At 48.4% G+C, this 25,650-nt stretch overlaps 2 protein-coding genes across 4 annotated transcripts in view; both read right to left on the reverse strand.

Annotated features, from left to right (window-relative positions):
* Nucleotides 1-360, reverse strand: part of TNIP1 (TNFAIP3 interacting protein 1) — a 50,934-nt gene extending 50,574 nt beyond the window's left edge. Inside the window, exon 1 of one of the 2 annotated variants that reach the window (XM_061151758.1) lies at nt 210-360. The gene's annotated coding sequence lies outside the window, so the exon portion shown is untranslated. The remainder of the gene's footprint in view (nt 1-209) is intronic. The other variant, XM_061151765.1, reaches the window with a different exon arrangement.
* A 12,091-nt stretch (nt 361-12,451) lies between these two features.
* Nucleotides 12,452-25,650, reverse strand: part of ANXA6 (annexin A6) — a 47,719-nt gene continuing 34,520 nt past the window's right edge. For both annotated transcript variants that reach the window (XM_061151768.1, XM_061151769.1), the window contains exons 21-25: nt 21,045-21,138; nt 19,807-19,902; nt 17,115-17,173; nt 15,654-15,776; nt 12,452-12,874 (exon numbers count right to left, since the gene is read on the reverse strand). In XM_061151768.1, the coding sequence (XP_061007751.1) occupies nt 12,815-12,874; nt 15,654-15,776; nt 17,115-17,173; nt 19,807-19,902; nt 21,045-21,138 (432 nt within the window). In that variant the 3' untranslated portion in view covers nt 12,452-12,814. The remainder of the gene's footprint in view (nt 12,875-15,653; nt 15,777-17,114; nt 17,174-19,806; nt 19,903-21,044; nt 21,139-25,650) is intronic.

Genomic DNA, 25,650 nt, shown 5'->3' on the forward strand with positions numbered 1-25,650 from the left:
AGAATGAGGGCAGGCCGGGGGTAGAGGTGCAGAGCCCAGGCCCTGGGGGGTGGGCGAGGGAGCTGGGCCAGGGCAGCCACAGACACTGGCTGGCAGGAAAACTGGGGGCCAGGTGGCTCGTGGCCCAGAGCCAGAGGGTCTGTGGCCCCACCATCTTGTGCGGTGAGCCTTGGCCCGTCCTGGCTTACCACCCTGGGCAGCTCACTCACCTGGGGAAGGGCAGGAGAAGACGACGGGGTCTATGCCGCGGGGGCTGCCGCCTGAGAAGGCGCCTCGGCTCACTGTGCTTCTGCAGGAAGAAGAGCTGGGCCGGGCTGACTTTTAGGCAGGAGGGGAATTCCCCGAGATGGAGGCGCAGGCAGCCCCACAAACTCAGCCGAGGCCCCATCCCGCCCCCTGGCAGAGCGCAGGGCCCTCCTCTGTCAATTCCCCACCTGTCACTTCCCAAACTGGCTGTCACTCGCTGTGAATTCCAGGGCGGGGAGGGGGCTCCGGGGGAGCGCCAGAAGGCTGGTGATTCTGTGGCTGGACCAGGAACAGACACGGGGGCAGAGGCCACCCGGCCGGCCCACCCTGCCCCACCCCTGGGTTCTCCCAAGGACCTCGGTCTCTTCCTTTGCCTAAAACGGGGGATTCCAGTGCCCAGGGTCCTGAGGAAATCACCAGACACCCAGCCCACATCCTCCTACCCACCCCCCACCTCCCATCATCCCATCTGTTTCCACTTAGTTTCTGTGGCTTCTCCACAGGGAAGGGAAAAGCCCACTCCTTCCCTCTGGGCCAGATCTCACTGGGATGCTAAGTGGGGCCTTAGAGATCTACCCACCGATGAGCAGCCCAGCTCTGCACTCAATCTTGAGACTCACTTCCCCATCCTGAGCCTCAGTGATTCCCCTGCTGTAAAACAGGATAATGAGTCCTGCTTTGCCAGCCTCCTGCGATGGTAATTAAAATGAGAGTTTACAGACATTCTTTGTAATGTCTTTACAAACACTACCCTTATGGCAGAAAACGAAGAAGAACTAAAGAGCCTCTTGATGAAAGTGAAAGAGGTGAGTGAAAAAGTTGGCTTAAAACTCAACGTTCAAAAAATGAAGATCATGGCATCTGGTCCCATCACTTCATGGTAAATAGATGGAGAAACGATGGAAATGGTGACAGACTTTATATTGGGGGGGCTCCAAAATCACTGCAGATGGTGACTGCAGCCATGAAATTGAAAGATGCTTGCTCCTTGGAAGAAAAGCTATGACCAACCTAGACAGCATATTAAAAAGCAGAGACATTACTTTGCCAACAAAGGTCTGTCTGGTCAAAGCTATGGTTTTTCCAGTAGTCATGTATGGATGTGAGAGTTGGACTATAAAGAAAGCTGAGCATCGAAGAATTGATGCTTTTGAACTGTGGTTTGGAGAAGACTCTTGAGAGTCTCTTGGACTACAAGGAGATCCAACCAGTCAATCCTAAAGGAAACCAGTCCTGAATATTCATTGGAAGGACTGATACTGAAGCTGAAACTCCAATACCTTGGCCAACTGATGTGAAAAACTGACTCATTGGAAAAGACCCTGATGCTGGGAAAGATTGAAGGCGGGAGGAGAAGGGGATGACAGAGGATGAGATGGTTGGATGGCATCACTGACTCGATGGACATGATTTTGAGTAAGCTCCAGGAATTGGTGATGGACAGGGAAGCCTGGTGTGCTGCAGTCCATGGGGTCTCAAAGAATTGGACACAACTGAGTGACTGAATTGAACTTTACAAACAGAATGTCTCAGCTCATTATCTACTGAAAAGATGCTTGAGTGGGGGGATATTTGGGGACCATCTGGATGAACTGACCTTTCTCCCAGTTCTGGAATTTCTTCATTCTTACACAACATTCTAGACCACTGAAGATATAGGAATGGACAAGTCAGACCTACTTCCTGCCCACTCAGAGCTCACAGACTCTGGGCTGCCCTGTCCAGTACAATCGCCATTAACCATGCATGGCTGTTTAAATATAAATTAGTTGAAATTAATAAAATTAATAATTCAGTTCCTACAATGTAGCACCAGCCACATTGCAGGTGCTCAGTAGCCATATGTGGCTCCCACCTTAGACTGCACACGTATAGAACTTTTCCATCATCATACAAAGTTCTACTGGATAGCATTGCTCTGGGGGCTGTAGGCAAAGTAATAGGTAATTACAGTCAAGTGTGGTAGAGATGTATGTTGACAAGAGAAATACAGGGAGCTATAGGAGCCTGGACAAGGGAGCATCTGGTCAGGATTTGGGATCTGGGAGGTCTTCTCAAAGGAAGGGACACCTTGGCTGAGACTTAGAAGTAGCCAAGCAAGAGTATAAGGAAGGGTGTTCTCAGCAAAGGGAACAGAATATGCAAAGAGAAGAGAGTACATTCAGGGAACTGAAAATTGTTCACTGTCAGTGGAGTGAACCACTGTTGAAACCATGGAGTCTGAAGCATGCAAGGGGGATGTCACAGAGGTGGGTCTGGAGAAACACACACGGCTGGATATCAAGGGGCAGGGCACTGGGAGACGGGGGGACAGGGTGTGATGGAGTGGAGAGTCCACTGACTCTGATCCTCTACTGCTCTGTGCCCTTCAGATTGGGACTGCCCAGGGAATGCCAGAGAGAACTCCTCCCAACAGCCTCACTTTACAGATGTGGAAGTAAAGAACAGACAGGGGGAAGTGAATTTCCATGTGAGTAAATCGAGGGACTTCCTGACTCCTAGTCCAGGGCTCTTTCCCACACCACACTCAGGCCCCCACTTGCACAAGCCACGTTTTAAATATTTCAGTAGCCACAGGTGGCAAGCAGCTACACTGACAAACCTCACAGAAAGTTCTGCAGAATGAATGACACCAGTCCTTGAGCTAGGCCAGGCACAAAGGATAATACGCTTCTTTGAACATGAACTCTTTTCTCTTTGGGGAATAAAAATATACCTTCTCACACCCTCGCTATCAGATGCTCCATCTTTTCCCTTTGATACCAGATGGCAAGGCCTCCCTTATGTCCCCAACAGCTCAGGAACAGGCATTTGGGATGATGGCAGGACTCAGCATCAGGGTGAGAGATCTCCCTCCTTGCCCCCTTTATGAAGCCTGCTAGCAGCCCCGCATAAGCCCCCTGAGTCAGCCAGAGCCTTCTGGGAACTTAAAAAATGTCCCTTCATCAAGGAAACGGAATTTCAGATTCCTCATCAGGAGATTGTGTAATCCAGCCCTGATTCCTGGATTCTGAAACTCCCCTGATACATGGGATGTCCTCTCCCAAGGCCACAAAAATCATAGATACTCAATGAATTTGCCCACCCAGGACTGGTTGGAGGGAACTTAAAGAGCTATCAAGGCTCAAGGAGCTAGACCCACCTGAGCTGGAATCTCCAATTTGAACATTTGGTTTGTACATCCTGTGGGAAGATTAGCTCTCGGCTTTCCCTGCCGAAATGCTGAAAGCAATCAGCTCCTCTCACCTTCTCTTCCCCATCTTCCTTCTTCCAGCTGTAGATGTCCTGAAATTGCCTTCTCTATTTGGGTCAAGGTATAGATATTAAGGAAGAAGAAGCCCTGGGACTGGGCATCAGAAAGACTTGAGTTTGAGTCGGGGCTCTGCTCTGTGGCCTTGGGCAAATTCCATCACCTCTCTGGTCCTCAGCTTCCCCTTTCATAACAGGAAGGAATCAGATAGATGATCACTAAGGGATCTTCCATTCTGATACTGTAAGGAAAGCTAAAAGTTCAGAGGAAGGAGAAATCAGAGCAGGCCAAGATGGTCAGGAAATAATAACACTAATTGCTAATACTTCAGATTAATGTGTACAGGCATGGTACTAAGTGTTCTTAAATGCATTCCTCATCAGAACCCTGTGAGATTCGTACTGCTGTTTTACAAATGAGGAAACTGAGGCTTACAGTGGTCTAAGCCAACAGCTACTACGTGGCATAGCTGGAGTTCAAACTCAGGTAATGAACGTCTCCAGAGCTCACCTGAGGGAAATGAGACCTTTGCTGAACTTCAAAAGATGAGTGAAATGTGGATATACAGGGGGAATCTCTCACAGAATAGGACAAATGACTTCGCTACTTAATTATCCCGTGCCTCCCTCCTTAATTTCCTCTCCCATCCTGACGTCTCTGGTCTTGTTGCTAATGTTGTAGGAATAGCATTGAGTCAGCCTCATACTAGTCAATCAATATTTATTTAGCGAATGAATGGATTTGACTCTGTTGGTTTCCTGATTCACCAATTCTGTTGAAAGCTACCCCAGTGCCATTGGAACCTAGTCCAGGACTTGGGGCAGATTTCTAGATCCCACCATGGACCTAAGATATCAGCCTCTCTGGGGGCTAGGGACCTAGAGATGGCACTTTAAATAACATTTCAGGGGTGATCTTGGAACTTAGTGGAGTTTGAGAAGCCCAAGTTCCCTAAACTGGGTCTTCCAACTCTGAAAGGAGAATTGCCTGCTCAGATACAGGCAGCCAAGGAGAACTCACTGTCACAAACTAGTGGGAGGTACCAAGTGTGTGAGCACTTCTCTGGGTCACCCAGATGTCAAATCCATGACTTCTGCAGAAATGCTTTGAGTCCAGGGCCTAGGATGCCAGGGGTGCTAGGCATCCACTAGGTGCTAGGCCCATTGCTGTTGCTGACTCACTGTGTGACCTCAGCAGACATTTCCTCTCTCTGTCTCTCACCTTCCTCATTTGTGAAAAGGAATCAATTCTCTTTGTCCACCTGTAACCCTGGGAAGAGCTATGTGTATAGAAGGGGTGTCCATTAGGAGAATTTCATAAAGAATATCATAGGTCAGGGGTTCATCAACTTGAGTGTCCATCAGAATTATTTGATCCATTTGGTGTTGGGTGGGGGGCCTCAGATCAATGACTCTCAATCCAGGCAGTACATCAGAATCACCTTAGGAGCTTTGTGGAAATACAGATGTCCAGGCCCCACTTCATAGTAATAATAATAGAATTTCAGGGGGCGGGGTATGGCCTGGAATTGGTATTTTAAAAGCTCCCCAGGTTAATCAAAGTCACAAGTTTGCCCACTGCTTTCAAGGGTCTTTTTTAAAAATACTCACTTATTTGGCGTTGCCTTTTTTTTTTTTTTTCTCTAATATTCATTTATTTGGCTGCACCAGGTCTTAGTTGCAGCAGGCAGGTCTTTGATCTTTGTTGCAGCATGTGAGATCTAATTCCCTTGACCAGGGATCAAAACCAGGCCCCTTGCATAGGGAGCATGGAGTCTTAGCCACTGGACCCCGAGGGAAGTCCCTCAAAGTTCTTTTCTAATGGTTGGTTCTCATGCAGGTGCTCACAGGACCTCACTGTTCCCCTTTCATGTATCAAGGAAGGTGTCTTTTCAGTGCCAGGGGCAGAGACCACAAGGAGGACGGATCTGGAAGATCTATTCCACTTTTGTGGGTCACAGGACATCATACATGGTGAATGTGAAAGGAAACATTAAAACTCAAGCCAAGTCGAGGGAAGGAGGTGCATAGAATTCTGTAAACGTCTGAAAAATGGAATTTAGGGGTGTGTTTTGCAAAACTGTGTTTCCCAAGGAAACAGATACAGGGCAGAGTGTTGCAAGATTCAGGTCAAAGGAGGAAGATCCAAGGACAAATGTTGCAAGACTGTGCTGCTAAAGGAAGTGGCTTCTTAGCCTATCAGCTCTGGAACAAAGCTTTGAGATTATTCAGACCAACCCCCTGGCCGGAGAGAAGGAGAAACTAAGGCCCAGGTAGGGGAAGGCTTATGCCCAAAGTCACGTTAGCATTACAGTCCAGGTTTCCAGAACACCTCCTGCCTTTTGCCTTTTCCTGTATGCCTTGTAACTTGTTTACATTCCAGATTCCCAGCCCACCCTCTACCCTCACACCCTCTTGGACACCACCCAGGATGAAAGGATGGGACTAAATCTGTGAGCCTGGATCTACAGCAGCCAGATGGAAGGGACCAAAGCCAGCAGGAGGCTGGGGAGAGCCGGAGAGGAAGGAGCGGGGTCTGATGATGCGGCCTGACCTCAGAAAGGAAGCCTGGTCACCAGGGGAATTTCCCCGGTGTGAGGTCTCATGTCTATGCAAATGTTGCACTCCCATTAACCTGGACCCCAGGATGGGAGAAGACCAGGGGGAGAGAAGGGGCCCTGGGAGAGGCAGGGAATTGGGAAGGCAGGTAATAGGGCCTGACCATCCTGGGTACCTAGGCATTGTGCTAGGATCTGCGTGTGCTTAATCTCATTTAGTTCCTGAAACATCCTCCTGAGTAGGAACATCAGGAGCCTGAGACCCAGGAGGGGAAGTCACAAGCGCACATTCCAGCCCCAGGAGGAGAGCAGGCTTCAGGCAGAGGGCACGATCATAATGGATCTGGTACTGCAGCTGCTGACAAGGGTGACAGTAATGGGGCCCCAGGCCGGGAAGTCTGGCAAGGTTTCATTTTAGGTTTCCATCTCACTCACCTGGGTAGTTTTATCCTGGGAACAGCGAAAAGGCATCAGGGCAAATCCCAGTGCTCAGGTTTTCCCAGGCCCAAGAGGAGGTTGGGGAAGGGGGCGTGGGGCAGGTGGTGCTGTTAACCCTTTCACCACCAGCTTCTTCTAGAGCAGGCTGAGAAAGTGAAGAACAGGATGGAGACTTTTAAAGGAAAATCTCTCTCTCTTCCTCCTGCAACTTTATATTTCACTCACCTTGAGCCTCACTTCCTCTGGGAAACCTTCCCTGGGGATTCTCCTCCATTGCAAGGCTGATCCCCCTCCTCCAGGGAGCTCATCTTGCCTCCCCAGAGCGCAAGGCAGGGCACGGTTAGGCCCAAAGTCTGTCCCCCAGACAGCCTGGTTGTTTTTCCTCCTATGGAGGAACAGAACAAAGAACATACACAGGAACGAGCAGGTCACAGGTTCCTGGTGCTCCACAGCCAGGCTGGGTGCCAAGAAAAGTGTGAACTCACCTGTGCCCTAGCGAGTGTGTGTGAAAGCAAGTGTGCCTACGTGTGTGAGGCCCTTCCCATGTGGCCACCAGTGCATCTATGGGCAGCGATGTCTGTCTTTCTGTTCGTGACCCTCTGTGTATTTGAGACCTAATCATTTTTCTCTCTGTGGTCAAGAATATGTATTTCTGAGTCTAGGTATACAGAGTGTGTATATCATGCGGCTATGCGTGGCTGTGGTTTGGAATTGTGGGGGGTGGGGGGTGGGGTGGTGGTTAATAGTACTTAATGAGCTTTGAGTAGATGCCAGATGTAAGGGCAAGTGGAAATGGAGATGGTTGGCCCAGCACTGGCTTGAGATTTCTGTGTCAGCCCCCATCCTCCTTGCTCTCCTATCAGGCCCTCCCCTCCTCACCCATGGCTATCTCCAGGTCAAGGTCCATGGCCATCTCAGTGGAGTAGCCCCTCAGGGGTTCTGGTTACAGTGGGCAGCATTAAGGGCAGGTGGTCGCTGGAGGGAGTGGGACTATCCCACAGATGGGAGGAAGGTCCACTTCCCATATGGCTCTGGTCGAGAGCCTCCTTGGGCCTCACCAAGCTGAGCAGAGGGTGAAGGGATGACCTGCACCAGAGGCCTTGGTTTCTTCTTGCCTTTTAAACACGTTCTGCTGCCTCTGGCTCCCAGGCGATGATGCCTGGCTTCACCTTGGCCTCCCTCTCTTGCTCCCCATAGCAGTTAGGGCAATTTCCTTGGTTTCTTGCTCTCCCGTGCATTCTTCTTCTTTTTTCTCCATCTCTGCTTCCCCCACCCTGGCTCGCATCCTCATCCCTCCACATCTGGGGAATAATTGCAAGCCTGTCCAATGGTCTCCCAGCTGCCGGGCTGGTCTCCTCCTCCATGCTGATCCCCAGAAACAGTTTTCTCAGGACGTCTCTGATCTTACTACTCCCATCCCCAGCGCCTTCAGGGGCTGGCCAGGGCCCAGAGGGTAAAGGCCAGACTCCAACCTGGAATCTCCATGACCCTCCTGAATGGTGTCCTCGTGCTGGATGTGGGGCCCAGGGCCCTCAGGAGCACACCCCACTGCCTCCACCTCTCACCTCCATATCTTACCTCAAAGGACTCTCTCCCTCCTTCAATATCTTTTCTACCCATCTCTCCCCACCCCCACCCCTCTACCCCCAGCCACGCTACTTGGCTTTCGGGATGTTAGTTCCCTGATCAGGGATCAAAGCTGCACCCCTTGCCGTGAAAGCTCACCATCTGATTCACTGAACGGCCAGGGAATTCCCTCTCTACTCATCTTTTGAGGTGCTTCTCACATATCCACTTTCCAGGGAGTCTTTTTCTGGCCTGTCTGTGGTTCATCTGTGGTCCGTTGCTACCGTGTGCCTGGTTGAATTCTTACAATGTTTTCCCAGTTAGCCTTCTCTGAGAGTAAGGAGCACAGTTGCAGGGACTCAGTGAATCATCAGAGGCTCTTGAAAGAGACTCCTTCTCTGTCTTTCTCTGCTCTGAAATGGAATCCAGCCTATTGATTAATAACAAAGAGCTGGTATTTATTGAGTCCTTGCTGTGTCCCAGACAGTGTGCTCAGAGATAGACATGCATTGCCTTATTTCATCTTCACAACAACACTGTGAGATAGAAATCTTGGTCGTTCCCATTTTACAGATGAGGACGTCAAGGAATAGAGAGGCCAAGTGATCTATCTACTTCCCAGTGGTTGGCTAGCATTCAGATCCAGGCCCATCTGCCTGCCTCCCTCCATAGATCTGACTACTGAGCAGTGGACTTGGTGCAGAACCAGCATTTCCCACTCGTCTGGGTGCTGCTGTAAAGTAGGGGAAGACTGCCCTGGGAAACCTGAGGTCTGAAGGGTGCGGAGAGGCCCGATGGAGTGGTGATTTACCGCTCTGGGTTCTGAACTGTGGGCCAGTCAACTCGACATTTCTCCCTCTTGTTCTCAGCTCTGCTGTTAGCAGAGAGAAGAGCTGGAATCAGGACAAGTGGGCGCTGGTCACAGGGGTCACACCAGGGCCACAGTCCAGCTCTGGGGCCTCCATTTCCCAACTTGGGAAATAGAGGAGGGTTGGTTCGGATGATCTCTCGGATCATTTCCGGTTCAGTCCATCCATGATGTGCTGCCTCAGCACTTGGACTCCCGGTTAGTCGTCATAACAGCAGAGGAGGACGACTGAGGAGGGGCTTCTCCAGTGGGATCACTCTGGTGGTGACTTGGCTCTCAGCAACGCTGGCCACAGCAAATATCGGGGTCTTGTAAATAGCCCACACTTCCCACGGAGCTCTCCAAAGCAGGAAATAGGACGGTGGCAATCCCCAAGTCGTCACTCTCGGCTCAGGTCGAAAGGGCAATCTCCTACCAACCAGCCACTTCCTTCACACACTTCCTCGTGGCCGTAAAGACCCAAGTGCACCACAGACCAGAGCTGCTGGGAAGTGTTTTTCATGAGGGAAAAGGCAGGGCTCAGGGCTGGAGGGGACCAGTCGGGAGCTGGAGGAAGGCTGACTTTGGGCTGAAGCCCTCTAGGGAAGACTGAAGGAAGTGGAAGGACCTGCGGGGGTGTTGATAAGTGCTGGACTGGGGTCAGGACCGCATGGTTCCGGTTGTGTCTGCCACTGAAAGGCTCTGTGACCCTGGGCCTGTGAGGTGTCAGCTGTCTGGCTGGCTGAAAGGGAGGTGAGAATTTCTGAGGGCCCCTCTCACACTTAGGATGTCACGACCATCCTCCCGTGCTCCCACTTTGAGACAGCAGCGGTCTGGGTTCCGCTTTCTCTTTCCTTTCGTTTTTAATTTAGACCCCACCACTTCTCTGTTGAACTTTGGCCACAGAAACAAGCTCCCGTGTTGTGTGATACTATGTTTTGGAGAGAGGTGGGTGGGAGGGATACTTGAACAGAATCTCTTAAGGATGAGGACCACGAAGGTCTAACTTTTTTTATATCTTTAGCATCTTGCACGTGGCATGGCACATAGGAGGCATTCATTAAGGACAAGCTGCATGAGTGGATGACTGGATGGACGAGGTGTCTTGGATTCAGAACAGTGGTGACTCTTTCCTCCGTCACAGCTTCAAGGAAAAGGCATGGTTTCTTCTGCAGGCACCTGGGACTTAGTGGGACTATTTTAATAGCCTTCCAACTGGTCTCTCTTTCTTCATAGCCTCTCTTTTTTAAAAAAAAAAAACAAAAACAAATTTCTTTTTGGCATGCTGCATGGCACCTGGGATCTTAGTTTCCCGAGCAGGGATTGAACCCCTGCCCCCGACAGTGGAAGCACAGAGTCTTAACCACTGGACTGCCAGAGAGGTCTCCCATAGGTTTTCCAAAGAACCTCCAAAGGCCACCCCTGGGTTATGATACAATCCTGACTTACAAGCTCCTCTAATTAGATGCCAATTCCCATTTCTAATCTTGTCTACTTCCCCTCAAAACTCAAAACACTGAGCGGGGACTTTACTGATGGTCCAGTGGCTATGACTCCAAAATCCCAATGCAGGGGGCCCGGGTTCTATTCCTGATCAGGGAACTAGCTCCCACATGCTGCCAAATAAATAAAACAAAAGCAGATGAGGGTCTCCCTCCTACTGCTGACCAATCTCAGAAGGCAACATCCCTTAACTGAGAAAACTGCCTGTAGAGGGTTTAGAGTGGTGTACACAGGCAGGACTCCGTGTGAGCTCTCCTTCTTCCTGGTTTCTAGGAATTCTAGAAATTCCTGGTTTCTCTGCTTCTGTGTTCCCCCCAGGCCTATGAGGCCTTCCGAATCTATTCCCTCAGATTCCACCACTCCCACCCTCAACCTATTCTTCCCTCAGTGCGTATTTTTAGGACACTGTCGTATTTGTTTTGGGATGCCTCTGTGATTCACTGCTGACAACTTCCTGAAAGCAAAGCTCAAGGAAACATCTTGGATGCCACCTCTCAGCTCCGGCAGTGGCGCCTGGCTCAGGGTGGGTGGTCCCAGCCCCTCACTCTGGGCCAGGCAGCCCTGAACTTCCACAAACTATCTCATTTACTCCACAAAGGCTGTGCCAGAGGTGCGACTGGGCCCTGTCTTAGAGACGAGGAAACTGAGGCTCAGAGAGATAACATGCTCACAGTCAGTCAGTGGCAAAGGTCTGACTCCACAGCTCTGAATCACCATGTTAATTTACCTATGGTAACAATCAAATTGGGCAAATACCCAAACAAGTCTCAGCTGACCCTCACAGAGTTTGGGCTCACAGCCTGGTGGAGGGAAGGAAGTGGGGAAGACACACGGTAACTGCCTGACTTTCAGACTCATTACGTTCAGATGGAGAGAGGGCTCTTCAAAACTGTTAGGTCCAACCCCTCACGGCACACATGAAGACAGAGACCCAGAGAGGACAGGAGCTGGTCCAAGGTCACACACGACCAGACTTGGGACTTCCCTGGTGGTCCAGGGGTTAAGACTCTGAGCTTCTGCTGCTGGGGGCACAGGTTCAATCCCTGATCACTGAACTAAGATTCCCCCACACCACACACAGTGCAGCTAGGGAAAAAGACCAGACCAGCGTGTTTCCCAGCACCCCTCACCCTGTTCCCTGATCAGTGAATAAACACACACTGAACTGCAGGAGGAGGGGGCAGGTCAGCCGGGACAGGGAGCAGAGCCCTCCAGCCCCCAGGCACCCACATGCCGTGGTGCTGGGCAATTTGAGATCTGAGTCCCAGAGCAGAACCAGAGCTGAGGTCAGGGAGATGGAGAAAGTGCAGCTGACCTGTTGATCACTGATCTTCACAAAGTAGAAGCTTTCCACAGGCCTCCCCAGATCACGATCACATCTGGTGCCCCTGAAGAGTTCAAAAGAGGAAGTCTGGGCTCAGAGGTTAACAGACGAAGAGCTCACAGAGCAACATCCAGGCAGCAGAGGAGAAAGAAGGGACCTGAAACCTAGAGCCAGCAGGGCCAGCCTTCTCAGTCTGGACCCAAGCTCTGACCCTTGTTTGGGATTCCCAGGAAAGGGTGGAAAGACAGAAGCCACTCCCGGGCAGCTTAACACCTTGGCTCCAATGGCGACAACTCAGGCTGCAGGTTCTACATCAAAATCACAGATCCCCCTTGGAAATGCATTTATGTACCTGCATATCTCTATTTAAAGAGAGAAGAAATGGAAAGGGAACGATTTGGAGGCACATCCTAGAATGTCAGTGTAGAAGAATAAGCCAAGATCTTTTTGTCGAACCCGTATTTTGTGGATAAGAAAAGAGAGACTCGGGGAGGGAAAGAGACTGGCGTAAGGTCACAAAGCAGGTGTGAGGCGGGTGCAAACTTAAACCCAGGTCTCTGTGCTCCTGGTCCAGTGCTCTAACACAACAATCGGGATGAGGTGGCAGTGAAACAGTGGGAGGACTGTCAGCTGGCTCGACACATTTCCTCCTCCCTCCCCTCCCCTAGAACTGGCACCTGCCACCACACCCCACCATAAAAGCACACACACAGCACTCACTTCACAGACAGAGGCTCAGTATGTTTTTGGCTTCGATAAAGCCCAGACCAGGGCAGGGGCTGTGACAAGGGATGGAAGCTGGGAAGGCGTGAGGAGGAGGAGGATGGGGAGTGGAGGTGGATGGGATCGATGGTTCCGGTTCTTCGGCCACTTAGACGTGAGCAGGGGTGACTGTGCGGGGCCCTCAGTGGCTCATGGGAGTGGGAGTTTTCCCTAAACCCCAGCTGAAGACAAGCACCCACCCTGACCCCTCCCCCCACCCTGTCCCTTCTTTAGTCTCTGAAGCTGGAGCAGCGGGCTGGGTCGTGGCAGGCGGTGCTGCTGACCATCTCTCAGCAGAGGTGCCCGCGAACAACAGTGGCCTCAGTCCTCGCCTCCACAGATGGCCAGCAAGGCCTTCAGGAAGTGCCCGGAGGTGTCACCCTGGCAGGGTCAGAGGGAGAGCAGAGTGAGTGGAACAATACCGATGACCTCAAGGCCCCCTCCTCCCAGCTGCTCTCAGCCTGGATGTCACCCCCGACACACAAATGCCCCCACGTCCCTTCTATGGCTCCCCGTTAGCCTCAGGGAAGATGTTCAAGCTCTCAGCCTGGCCTCAAGGCCTTGTGTGGCCTGACCCTCATGAAGCTCTGTGGCTTCACCTCCCTCCTTTCCTTCTGGAAGCATCTTGAGCATCTTACTACCTAAATGCCTACCACTCCTGCATCCAGCATGCCCTCTGCACTGCCCCCAAACCCTGTCTGCCATCAGGTGCCCCCTCTGCTGTGAAGCCCTCTATTCTGGCCTCTTCCCTTATACTCTGCTAATACTCTCCCCCCAAGATCATTAATACATGTGATCCCTTATTTGAGCAAACATTATTGAGCACTTGCTGGGTACCAGCCCTTGCAGAAATTTATGTGAACATCATTAGGTTTATGTTAGGGAAACGGAAATGGAGGTAGCCTTATTTAGGCTTAAGAAGCAGGCCTCTGACTGACTCTGACCTTGCCTAGACTACGTGCCTGCCTGCAAGCACATAAGCAGCACTTTGCGTAAGAAGGGGGGTAGGTCTCGGAGGTTCTTGAGGTCCTGGAGGCCTGGCCAGCCCCCTAGTATTGAAGAAGTCTTATGATTCACAAAGTGAAACAAACAGCATTATAAATGTTATAGGAAAACCAGAGCTGCATTTTTGTGTACAAACTGATGATGATACCAGTCTATAGCCTGGGATTATAATCGGGAGCCCCCAGAGCTCACCTGTGGGGTGGATGCACCACCAGAGACCTTTTTCCCATTGAGACACCAGATTGCTTTTACTTGGAACTTCCCAGCACTATTCAAGTCTGAATGTGGGTTTCGGCTCAGTGTGGTGATGTATATGCTATTACCTTTCTCGATCGTTTCTATTTCTTTTCTTTAAATGACTGTACATGAAATTAAGTCAAATAATCCTTTATTAAATATTAAAATTGTTTATTGTGTGTGTAATGAGTGGTTTCTTTTGTTAATGAGTCCTTCAGACCTAAAATGAAAGTAAAACTTTCAGCCAAACAGGCCACTATGGAAAAAGTATGGAGATTCCTCAAAAAATTAAAAATAGAACGACCATATGTTTCAGCAATTTCACTCCTGGGTGTTTATCCAAAGAAAACAAACATTACTTAGAAAAGATATATGCACCCCTATGTTCACAGCAGCATTATTTACAATAGCTAAGGAGTGGAGGCAGCCCAAGTGCCCATCAACTGGTGAATAGATGAAAAAGATGTAGTATATACATGCAATGGAATATCACTCAGCCATAAAGATGAAAGCTCGCCATTTCTAAGAACATAGATGGCCCTAGAGATTATTGTGCTACGTGAAGTAAGTCAGAAAAATACTGTATAGTTTCATTTATACTCAGAATCTAACAAAAAATAAAGAGCTATAGATACAGAGAGCAAATAGCAATTGGCAGAGGAGAGGGGAGAGAGGGAGGAAAGAAAAAGGTGAGGGAGATTGGAGGTACAAACTTCTAGTTGCCAATTAAAATGAAAGTCACGGGTATGAAATGTATAGTGTGGTAAATACAATCAATAACTAATACTTTTGTATGGTGACACATTTTAAGTAGACTTACTGTGGTGATCATTTTGAAATGTATAGAAAAAAAATCACTACATTGTATAATAGGAAATAACCGAGGGTTATAGATCAATTATAACTCAAAAACAAATAAACTCATAGGAATCAGTTCAGATTTGTAGGTGGCAGGAGGAGGAACTGGATGATGTAGTCAAGAAGTACAAACTTCCAGTTATAAGCACTAGGGATGCAATGTACAACATGAAACATATAATTAACACTGCTGTAATATATAATATATAAAAATTATATAATAATATACAAAAGTTGGGAGTAAATCCTAAAAGTTCTCATTACACACAAAAAACATTTTTCTACTTCTTTAATTTTGTTTCTATATAACACGATGGATGTTCACTAAAGTTATTGTGATAAGCATTTCATGATATATACAAGTCAAATCTTTATATTGTACCCTTAAACTTATATAGTGTTATATGTCAATTACATCATATGTCAATTACATCTCAGTAAAACTGGAAGAAAAAATAATAAACATGTTCTACCAATTCACATCTCCACCAAGTCTGTCTGAGACTGCCTGTGAGCTTCGCCATGGTCTTGTCAACCAAGTATAGCATCAAGCTTTAAGATCTTGGTCAATCTCAACATCAAAGAAACAGGCTTCATAAACGAAAAAGCTAGACATATTATACCTGATTCCATTGACATGAGATAGTCAGAAAAGGCAAGTTTTTAGAGACGGAAAGTCACTTGAAAGTTGCCTAGAGCAGGCAGTGGAAGCAGGTACAAGGGACGACAGTGGGGTGATGAAAACACTGAACTGTGGAGGAGACATTACTGACTCATGCCCTTAAAACAGGTGAATTTTGTGGTCTGTAAATTATGATTCAATAAAATTGCTTTTAAAAAGCAAGAAAAGGGGCTCTTGTTTTATTTGGGAAATCCTAAATTATAAGCCTTTGGTCCATCTGGAATTTATCTTGGTATGGACAGTAAGGTAGATCTCCTCTCATTTAGCAATGTCTTGGTTGTTCTAAGAGGTGACACTCTGGGAACAATAAGAACTTCTATGTTGGAGCATCTGACACTCCCCCCTACCCCCTGACCTCTCATCCCGCCTGCCCCTCACCTCAATGGCTTGGTGGAGAGACTTGTCGTATTTCTCGATGAACTCCCGCCGGATGTTGAGCAGGTCGATCTCACTCCGCGAGACCATGATCCTGGTGAGGGTCTTCTCATCCGTGCCAGCACCCTGGTGGAGTCAGGTGCCAGGGAGACAGGGCAGGAGGAGGAAGGGGGCTAGGTCAGGCAGGAGCTCGTGGGTGTCCATCTGCTCCTGTCCATTTCCCCTGCAACCCGGGGTGGGACATCCTGCTTCTGTCTTCCATAAACAGCCCTGACTCCAACTCCCCTGTGCCTAGGACTGGCCAGACAGAGGCAACAATTGCCTATGTGAGCTGAACAGCATGCTCCCCGAATTCATGTCCACCTGGAGCTTTACAGGTGACCTACTTTGGAAATAGCGTCTTTGCACATGAAATTAGTAGAGGACATACTGCATTGGGGTGAGCCCAAGATCCAGTGACTGGTGTCCTTACATGAAGGACACGTGGACATACACCCAGATAAAGGCAGAGACTGGAGGGACTCAGCCACAAGCCAGGAAACACGAGGGTTCCAGGCAACCATCGGAAGCTGGGGGAAAGGCATGGGAGAGCTTTTCTCCCTTAGGGCCTCCAGGAGGAACCCATCCTGCCAACACCTTCATTTTGGGCTTCTGGCCTCCAGAATTGTGAAAGAATACACTGTTGTCACTCAATTTGTGACAGCAGCCCTGGGAAACTAATACAGGGCATCCAAGGAGCAGACACAGAACACGGAATATATGGGCAGCCAAGGCCCACCTCTGCCCCCCAGGGAGCTCAGAACACCAGCTGAGGAGTCAGGGCTGCACATGGCCAGGGCTCAAGAGATGGTTGTCATGTTTGGGGACAGAAGACTAAGAGGGGTCCCAGGCTCACTCCCACTAAACAGAATGTCCAGCCTCTGTCAGCAGCTGGGACTCCACTGTTGGGTTGGGAGGCTGGCCAGAGTGGCCTGGGTTTTCAGAAAGCCAGAGCTAGTCCCAGAGCTGAGCACTCGCTTCCTTTTGTGATCATTTGTCACAGGAGACACTGTTTCACTTGCTAGAATGGGAGTGCCAGGGGGGCAGAGACTGTCCTTTTCAAATTCCCAGAATACGCTTGTCAACCTCGGCATCTGGGACCAGACCATTCTCTGCTGTGGGGCTTGTGTGTGTGCATTGGAGGCTGCTTAGCAGCATTTCTGTTCTCTACCCACCGGAGGCCAAAAGCAACACTCCCCCAGCTGTGACACCCAGATGCATCTGAACGTTGCCCAGGGGTTCCCCAGGGGGCATCGTGACCCCTGGTGGAGAACTGCTCACCTAGAACCAGGCCTGGGACAGAGGCTGAGAAACATCAATCAGGCGGAAGCCACCCCAACTCCAGGCCCGGCAGGTGGTGCCCACCTGTGCTGATAGGGGTGGAGGTGCTCAAGGGGAAAAGAACACACGAGTAAGTTTTCTTACCTTCATGGATTTGTAAAGTTTGTCGGCAAAGAAGAGAGGCTTGTTCTTGACACTTTGAACTGGTAGGAAGAAGAAAGAGATGCAGGGCACTTGGTCAGAGGAGGTGTGGCCCGACCATGGGCTGCTGATGCTGCTACTGAAGGAGCATATCCTCTCCGTGCAACCTGTGCCCAGGGTCGTGGCCAAGCCAGGGTCACCCCCAGGCCTGACACCTTCACTCCCCCTCCTGACACCTCCTCCTCTGTCTCATCCATGGACCTGGCTCTCACTCAGCTGCCTCTCGTTTCCTGCTGAGGTGCTTGTAGTTAACCAAGGCTCGCAGAGGACTCAAAGGGAAGAAACCACTCGCGAAGCCACGGTACAGGGCCTCAGACTTCTAAGTGCAACAGAATCAAAGAAGAACTTGAGTAAAACTCAGGTTTTAGGCTCCACCCTAGAGACTCAGGTTCAAGAAATATTTCAAGCAGAAGTTCTCAGTTTAGTTCCTAGAAGTTGTCTGCATCAACTGAGAACCTGGTAGAAATGTACATTCTTGTGTCCCACCCCCAGGATGTGCTGAATCTGGACCTTGGAAGGTGGGTGACCAGCTCACCCCACTTTGCCTGGGGCATTCCTGGTGTTAGCACAAACCTGGCTGGTTGCACACCTCATTGTGGTACAGCCTAATGTTTGAGAACTCCTGATGGAGAGAAACACTACGCCAAAGAAAGACTGTCAGTGTAATTTAGGGCACTGCCAATCCCCGGGGCTGAGGATTGCCTGAGTCTGCACATGTTTGCATCAATCTACCTAGCGCCACCCCAAATGCTGCTTGCCTGATGTAACAACCTCCCACCCTCCAAGGCTGGGGGTGGCGGGTGGGTCTCTAGCCCTCAGCAGCTGCTGGATTCCAAGGCCCCAGAGCTCATAGGGATCAGAAGGGGTGTCTCAGGTAGCTTAAGGAGGAGGTTTCAGATGCTAGAGCCAGAACGTTAGAATGACTCTGGATGTAAAAGTATCTCTATGAGGAGGGCAGGGGCCAAGAGGCTGGAGCCGTGCATCCCAAGGGCACACTCATGCATGTACCCACCCCTGCAGGCAGGCTCGGGACCCTGCGGGAAAGACCACATTATATACTGACCTTCCTGGGTCCATATGTCGTTCCCTACCACATCCTAAACAAAACCCAAGCTCCTCGACCTGAAAATCAAAGCTCCTGTCTCCCTTTGTTCTCTCATCTCCTCTGTTTCCCCCAGGTAAGGAGAAGTTTCCTGTCTGCCCTCCACTACTCTACCTCCCCAAATCCACATCCCCAGTCCTGTCACCTTCTCCAAGGAGCCTGCCCTGACTGCAAGCGTGGGCTCAGTCAGTGTGGTTAAGGAGACTGGGCAGAAACTTCCATCTTCTGCAACCAACCCGGAAAGCCTTCCCTGGAACCTGAAGCCCACCCACCTCCTTCAAAGGACCCCGGGGCCTGCCATGGGATGGAGTGAAGTGGAGCGGAACGTCTATGCACACACATGTACATACACGTGTTCTAGGTGGAAAAAGAGGAAAGCGGGAGCAACACGAGGAGAGCAAGGTCTAGATGTGTCTCCACAGACCAATTTCTCTGGGATTAATACGAGCCTGTGCTTTGGGCTCAGATAGCCTCTGGTTCCAGTCCTGCTTCCACTACTGATATATAACCTTGCTGAACCCCAGCATCCCACTTTGTAAAATAAGCAGATAAAAGCACTTTGTGAGGATTCAAACAAAGCTGTGTGCAACTAACTTCACGTAGGGCCTGACAGGAAATAACAATAGAAGTTAATATTTATCCAGTGCCTTTTATGTGCCAGGAGGCTGTGTTTTTTGTGTCGTATAATTAACTCCTTTAAATCTGGTACTATTATCACATCCACTTTTCAGAGGACAACTGAGGCACAGGGTTTTCATGACCTGCTAAAGGATATAACTGCACAGCTAATAAGTGGCACAGATGTGACTCTACCTGGATTTACTATGCTATTCTGTCTCCTAAGTGTTGTTCCCAGATGGTAAAGATCCACTATAAATTAAACAATAACATCATGACAATAACACCTCTGCTTCCTATGTTCTAAAATAACTTTTCCTGGCTTTTGAAGTCCCTAAAATCAAGAGGCATCCTGTAATTGATGGCAATTATGTGAAAACCTTCCACTGATACCTCAAGGTAAGATTAAAAAAAAAAGTGCATCAATACAACGCATTGTATTGTAGTCATAAGATACTGCTAATCACTAATGCTAATAAAAACAAATCTGACCTTTGCTTGTATCTACTCAGTCATTTGTATACATGGAGAATTGAGATCCAAAAGCGGAAAGACTTTTCAAAGGCAAGAACTAATATTATGCAATAAGAGAGTAGCCAAAGGGATCCAGGTGCTGGGAGGAGGAAAAGGTGTGTGTGCGCATACACACCCTAGACCTGCAGGACACTGAACCCCAGCCCAGCCATCACCCTCCCAGCTACCTCCCCAGAGAGAGCTCTTTCCTTATCCTGCCCCGCCGCCTAGAACGAGTCCTCATGTTACCCCGCCAATCACACACCGGCAGACCCCAAGAAGTGGCAGTGCTTATTTTCCGGAACTAGTAGTTAAAGAAGTTGCAAAGGCCACACTCATCCAGGGACTCTGGACATGCTTCCTGTCCCTCCCCAGCCCTTGCCCTTGGTCCCCGCCAGTTACCAATGGCCACAAACACGTCTCGGACATCCCCGGACATCTCCTTCTTGATGGTGTGCTCCACGTCATAGTTGGTCATCTTGACGAACTCCTGGAAGACTGGCCCCAAGAGAAGCCCCGGAGGTGGGAGGTGAGCTCTGATGCGGGGTTTTGGGGGACACTATCCTTTCCCCCACCCAGCAGCAGCTGGCGTGGCTGCAGCCCAGACCTAAATCCACTGGGCAGGGCTGCTGTGGAAGAAACATTCTGACCTCAAGGCTGCCTTGAGCTCTGAGCCAAGCCTGTATCAAGTCAGACACTGCCCCAGAGCTTCAGGCAAGTTTCAGGAACTCAGGTTGGGGTAGTAGAAGGAGCATACATGCTATTCACAGCTGTCCCCCAAGCTCATCAAAGGACCTTGGGTGAACCCCTCCCCCTTTCTGGGCCCCCCTTTCCTCCCGAGTCAAGTTGGGATAGAGATTAATGCAAGTAATCACAATGATAACACTAAGGAAGTTATCAGGTATCAAGCACTTTGGTGCATTATTATTTTTTGCATCCTCACAACAGTCATGTGAGGTAGAATTAAAATCCCATATTTATAGGGAAGGGAAGGAAGGCACAGATATTCAGTAACTTGCCCAGGGTCACATGACTGATATGTGGGAGATTCGAATCAAGCCAGTCCAGCTCCCAAGTCTATTCTTTTAGTCACTGTGCTAAAGCCCCTTAAGTATTTCACTGGCAAGTACCAGTCACGTGCACGTTAAAATGTCACTGTCTTAGTAGCAAGGGCACCTCACAACCGCCTAATGTCAGGGTCGCCGCAAACAGCGGTGCATGTGGCAGCCTGAGTGTGTCTCTAAGACATGCACGTGGTCTCTGTCATCACCACCCTTCACTGCCTGGCTCCTGGCAGATGTCACCAAAGAGCCGTGACACAGAACCTTCAAATCCTTCTCAACATAGCATTCTAGGCAGCCACTATGAACCCCATAGAGTTGGCCTTGGAGGCAAAAGCCACCTGCCATCCTTTATCCCAGACACCACCTGTGTTTCCTTAAGGAGGTGAGGAGAGTTGGCCCAAGGCTCAATGATGCTGTTAGCAGCACAGCCAGGACCAGACCCTGGGGTTCCTGAGTCCCCGTCAGCCAACAAACTCCCTTGCAGGGGTAAGGGGTGGGTAGGTGGGCAGCTGGCTCCTCCTGTCAAGGGTTGGGGATCTTCCCGCTGCCTTGGGAGGGGAGGGAGTTGGGCCTCACCTCTCCGGAGGTGCGGATAGCTCCGAGTGCAGAGGATCATCATGAATCGTGTCTCCAGGGAAGATTTGTCTCCACTGGTCGTGTCTGCTATTTCCTGCAGAGCCCAGGTGGGGACAAGAATGGGGAGGGGAGACACAAGAAAGCCTTGGTTGTTTTTCACTTCCATGTCTGTCTGGGTCGAGGGCGGTGAGAAGCTGGGCTAACCCAGTCACCCAAGGAGGCCCTTCCTCAGTCTCCACATCCCCTCTCCAGCTCTCAGGGACCACGTGGACTCACCCAGAGCACAGAGCACCCCCACCTTAGCCTTGGGGACACAGGACTGGGCCCGGGGGAAAGGCAAGCACGGACTGGGCATGGAGACTCAGATTCTTCTTCCATCTTTAAACCCCTCTGAAAGCCTCTCTGGGGAAGTGTGTGTGTGCATGTGTGCAAGGAAAGATGGCCTAGCCAGTGTTTCCCCAAGTGTGGTAAACAGGCAAACGTGTTTACACACCACTTATTTATTTCCACAGTGATCTTCGGGTCAGTTCTATTTACATCAATATGAAATTTCCTTTAAAATAACTCAATTTGGGAACTTCCCTGGTGGTTCAGCAATCAACACTCTGTGCTCCCACTGCAGGGGGCGAGGGTTTGATCCCTGGCCAGGAAACTGGGACCCCACAGGCCACAAGGCGCATTCAGAAAGTAAAAAATAAAACAACTCATTTGGGGTTAAAATGAGAGTCCATTTAAAGCACCATTCACAGCTGGTGGCATATAGCACCATTCTGGCGGGTGGTTGAGTGGTGAAGTTGCCCAGCCCATTTTTCATGCAGTGGGGTTCTTTGGAGGTCCTGAAGGGGAGAGAGAGAACCTGGGGGGCAGGCCCCCAAATCGTGCCTGACTCTGCCCGCTCAGCCCCACCCAGAGGCACAGCCAGACTCAGACCATTAAAACCCGGGTGAAGAACAGGGCACTCACCAAGATCTCAGCAGCCACCTGAGGGCAGGGAGGAGAGAGAAGGGAGAGAGGGGAAGGCGAGAGTCAGAGGAGGCCTGGAGAGGGGGCACTGGGGTGCAGGTGAGGGAGCCCGGCTCGGCATGCGGGGCGGGCAAGGAGGGGCTGGGGGGACACCTTCCCCTGATCTTTGAGATGGACTCAAAACGAGGACAGGTCTGAGAATTAACGATGGACGTGCTTACTGGAGGGATAACCGGAGGACACAGGGCAGGACACCCTGCCCCTCTCGCCTGTCACCGAGAAGTTCCATGTGAGAAGTGCCCTGTCCCTACACCCTTCACCACATCGGGGTTGAAGGGTCCTCCAGAGACCTGTCACACACCCTCTCATGTTACAGACAGGACACAGGAAAGCTGAGGCCTAGGGGGTGGGGACACGCAGCTGATCAGGTGGGAAAATGCCAGCTGCCCCAGTCATCTCACAAGGGTGAACTTCCATCACTGCATCATGCTGAGCACAAAGTTCTGAGGTTAGGACACTATTTTGTTAGGCAAATGGCTGTGACTCGCAGGGCCTGGGAACGAAATATAGTCAGCCCTCTGCACCCCCCGGGTGGAGTTTTGCTTTTGCCTATTTACCCAAAACTCTGCTGACTACTTTATTCTGTTGAGCAGACTGAAATCATCCTCTTCATAAACTTCTCAATAGCTTTATTCTTTAGAAACCATTTTTGCCACATAAATTTGTAATGTCTATCAAAGTTCAAAACGCACATGTCTTTGATCAAGCAACTATGTTGCTAGGAATTTCTCTTGCAAATAAACTAGCCAACTATATCTTTGGAGATATACTATAAGGGTGCTCACTGGTAATAGAGGAAAACTGGAAACCTTTACTAGATTGCTTGTTAATGGAGCTATGGTTCATTTAGCAATGGAAATCCACTCAGCTAGTAAAAAGAATGGGACTGGTCTACAGGACTGCTAGGAGAGAGCTTCCATTTAAATCAAGCAAGAAAGTAAAGTACACCATGTTGCATATAAGTGTTTCTTTTACCTCAATAAGAAAAGATAAAGTATGCTCACTCTTACATATTTACTGGGAAGTTGTGCTAGAGGGATAGTCAGGATACTGTTGACAGTGATTACTTTAAAGAGAAGGACTGGGAGAAGAACTTTGGCATTGTATTTTTCCTGAAATTTTATGTTCATATTTTCTCAACACGCAAATACATTATTTTAATTTTTTAGAAAAAAGTCAAATAGGAGCTATCAGAGCTACTAGGATTATGGGATGTTTCTGGGTTTGTTGTTGTTGCTTTGTTTGCTTTTTTTATTTATTTAGCTGCACCATATCTTAGTTATGGCATGTGGGATCTAGCTCCTTGACCAGGGATGGAACCCTGGCCCCCTGCATTGGGAGCATGGAGTGTTAGCCACTGGACCACCAGGGAAGTCCCTGCTTCCAGTTTTATTTACACTTTCCCACATTAAAAACAACCTGGTTGGGACTTCCCTGACAGTCCAGTGGTTAGGACTCCTCGCTTCTACTGGAAGGAGCATGGGTTTGATCCCTAGTTGGGGAACTAGATCCTACATGCGGAGCAGTACAGCCAAAATAAATACATAAATAAAAGCTCTTAAAGAAGATCTATTAAAAAAAACACAAAACCTGGTTGAACCCCGAAGACATTATGCTAAGTGAAATTAGTTAGAAAAGGACAAATACTATTATGATTTCAAATATGTGAGGTACCTAGAGTAGTCAATTTAATGGAGATAAAAAGAACAGGGCCTGTGGGGGCTGGGGGGAGAGAGGTGGGTGGTTACTGTCTAATGAGTATAGACTTTTAGTTTTGTAGGATGAAGAGGTCAGTGGATGGACGGTGGAGATGGCTGCACAACAGCATGAATGTACTTACCACCGATGAACTACACTTTGAAAAGGTTAAGATGGTAAATCGTAAGATGTGCTAAATGTATTTTACCACAGTTTTTTCAAATGTTACGCTAAAAAGTCTAGGATTGCTATTTTAAAAAGAGGGAGATGTTTAAAAAAATTAAACAAAAAGGAACCTAAAGTACCAAAGTTTCTTCAGTTTAGATCAGAGAACCCCCAGATATATTTGTTTTTGCAAAGCATATTTAAGATCATAATATTTGTAATATGAAAAATGCAGTGAGTTACTATAATAATTTTCCAGATAGTCAACACAAGAGCTTTTCCTTATTAGCTCAGCTACTTCATGCCAAAATTAATCTGGGCAAGTCCTCCAAAAGCTAAAAAAAGAGTTATCACATGATCCATCCTAGGAGTAGTATCACATGCTACTCCTATATAACCAAGGGAAATGAAAATATTCATGCACATAAAAACACAAATGTTTACAGTAGTATTCATAATCGTGAAAAAAGTAGAAACAACCCAAACATCTATTAGCTAATGGAGGTAAAATATATATATATATATCTCCATGAAATGAAATATTATTTGGCAATGGAAAGGAATGTAGTACTGATATATGATATGATATGGATGAAAATGTATAAAAATGTTATAATAAAGTAAAAGAAGCTAGCCACAAAAGCCACATATTGTAGGATTCCACTTATATAAAATGTCTAGAATAGGCAAATCTATATAAACAGACAGTAGATTAGTGGTTGCATAGGGCTGGGGGGTTGGGAGGAAATGAAAAGGAACGCAATTTGTACAGGGTTTTTTTTAGGGTGATGAAATGTTCTAAAATTACCATAGTGATGACTGCACAAGTCTGTGAAGATACAACCACTTAACTGTATACTTTAAATGGGCCAGTAGTATGGTATGCAAATTATATTTCAATAAAGCTGTTGTATTAAAAAATAATCTGGAGATTGAATTATCTAAAAATGGTCACAACTCTTTATTTCACTCTGGGTCTATAATAATGAGATCATTTACATGATTTATTGCTCACATGGGAACACTAAGTAAAGAGGAAGCTATTTGCAATACTGTGGGGCACCAGGTAAATACCGGACATATGTCACCTGATCATAACAGACCCAGACTCCAAGAGCTTAGGGTGGGAAGGAAGAGGTATAAAACCATCAAGCACTAATGTCATTATTTTTCTGGGGAACCTTGGCTCTGCATATCAAATGCCTTCAAGTTTTGTACACTTTGTAGTATTCCCAACTCACCTCTAGAAATCTATTCTAAGGAAAAAAAATCATGAACATGATGAGAGTTGGTTACTAGGCAAAGGGCTGGTTAAACAGTTTGGCAGATTCTTAGATGGAACAGTATTTAGCCATTAAATGATGCTGTTGATTTTTAAAAAATGATATATGGGATTTCCCTGACAGTCCAGTGGCTAAGATTCTGAACGTCTACTGCACAGGGCACAGGTTTGATCCCTGGTTGAGGAACCAAGATCCCACATGCTGTGTGGTGCAGCCGAAAGATAAAATTAAAAAAAAAAAGTAACCATATTCACAAAATATTCATTTTTTAACTGTTATAAACCAGGACTCTATTTCTATAAATACATAAAGACAACTAGAATGATATACTCCATTAACAATAGTTATTACTAGTAGCAGGTTATGGGGTTTTGTTTTGGTATTTTCTAAAGTTTCTACAAAAGAATATGTATTACTTGAGAAACCAATGTTTCTAG

Source organism: Dama dama, chromosome 9 (assembly GCF_033118175.1).
Source record: "Dama dama isolate Ldn47 chromosome 9, ASM3311817v1, whole genome shotgun sequence".
In the NCBI taxonomy this organism is placed as follows: domain Eukaryota; kingdom Metazoa; phylum Chordata; class Mammalia; order Artiodactyla; family Cervidae; genus Dama; species Dama dama.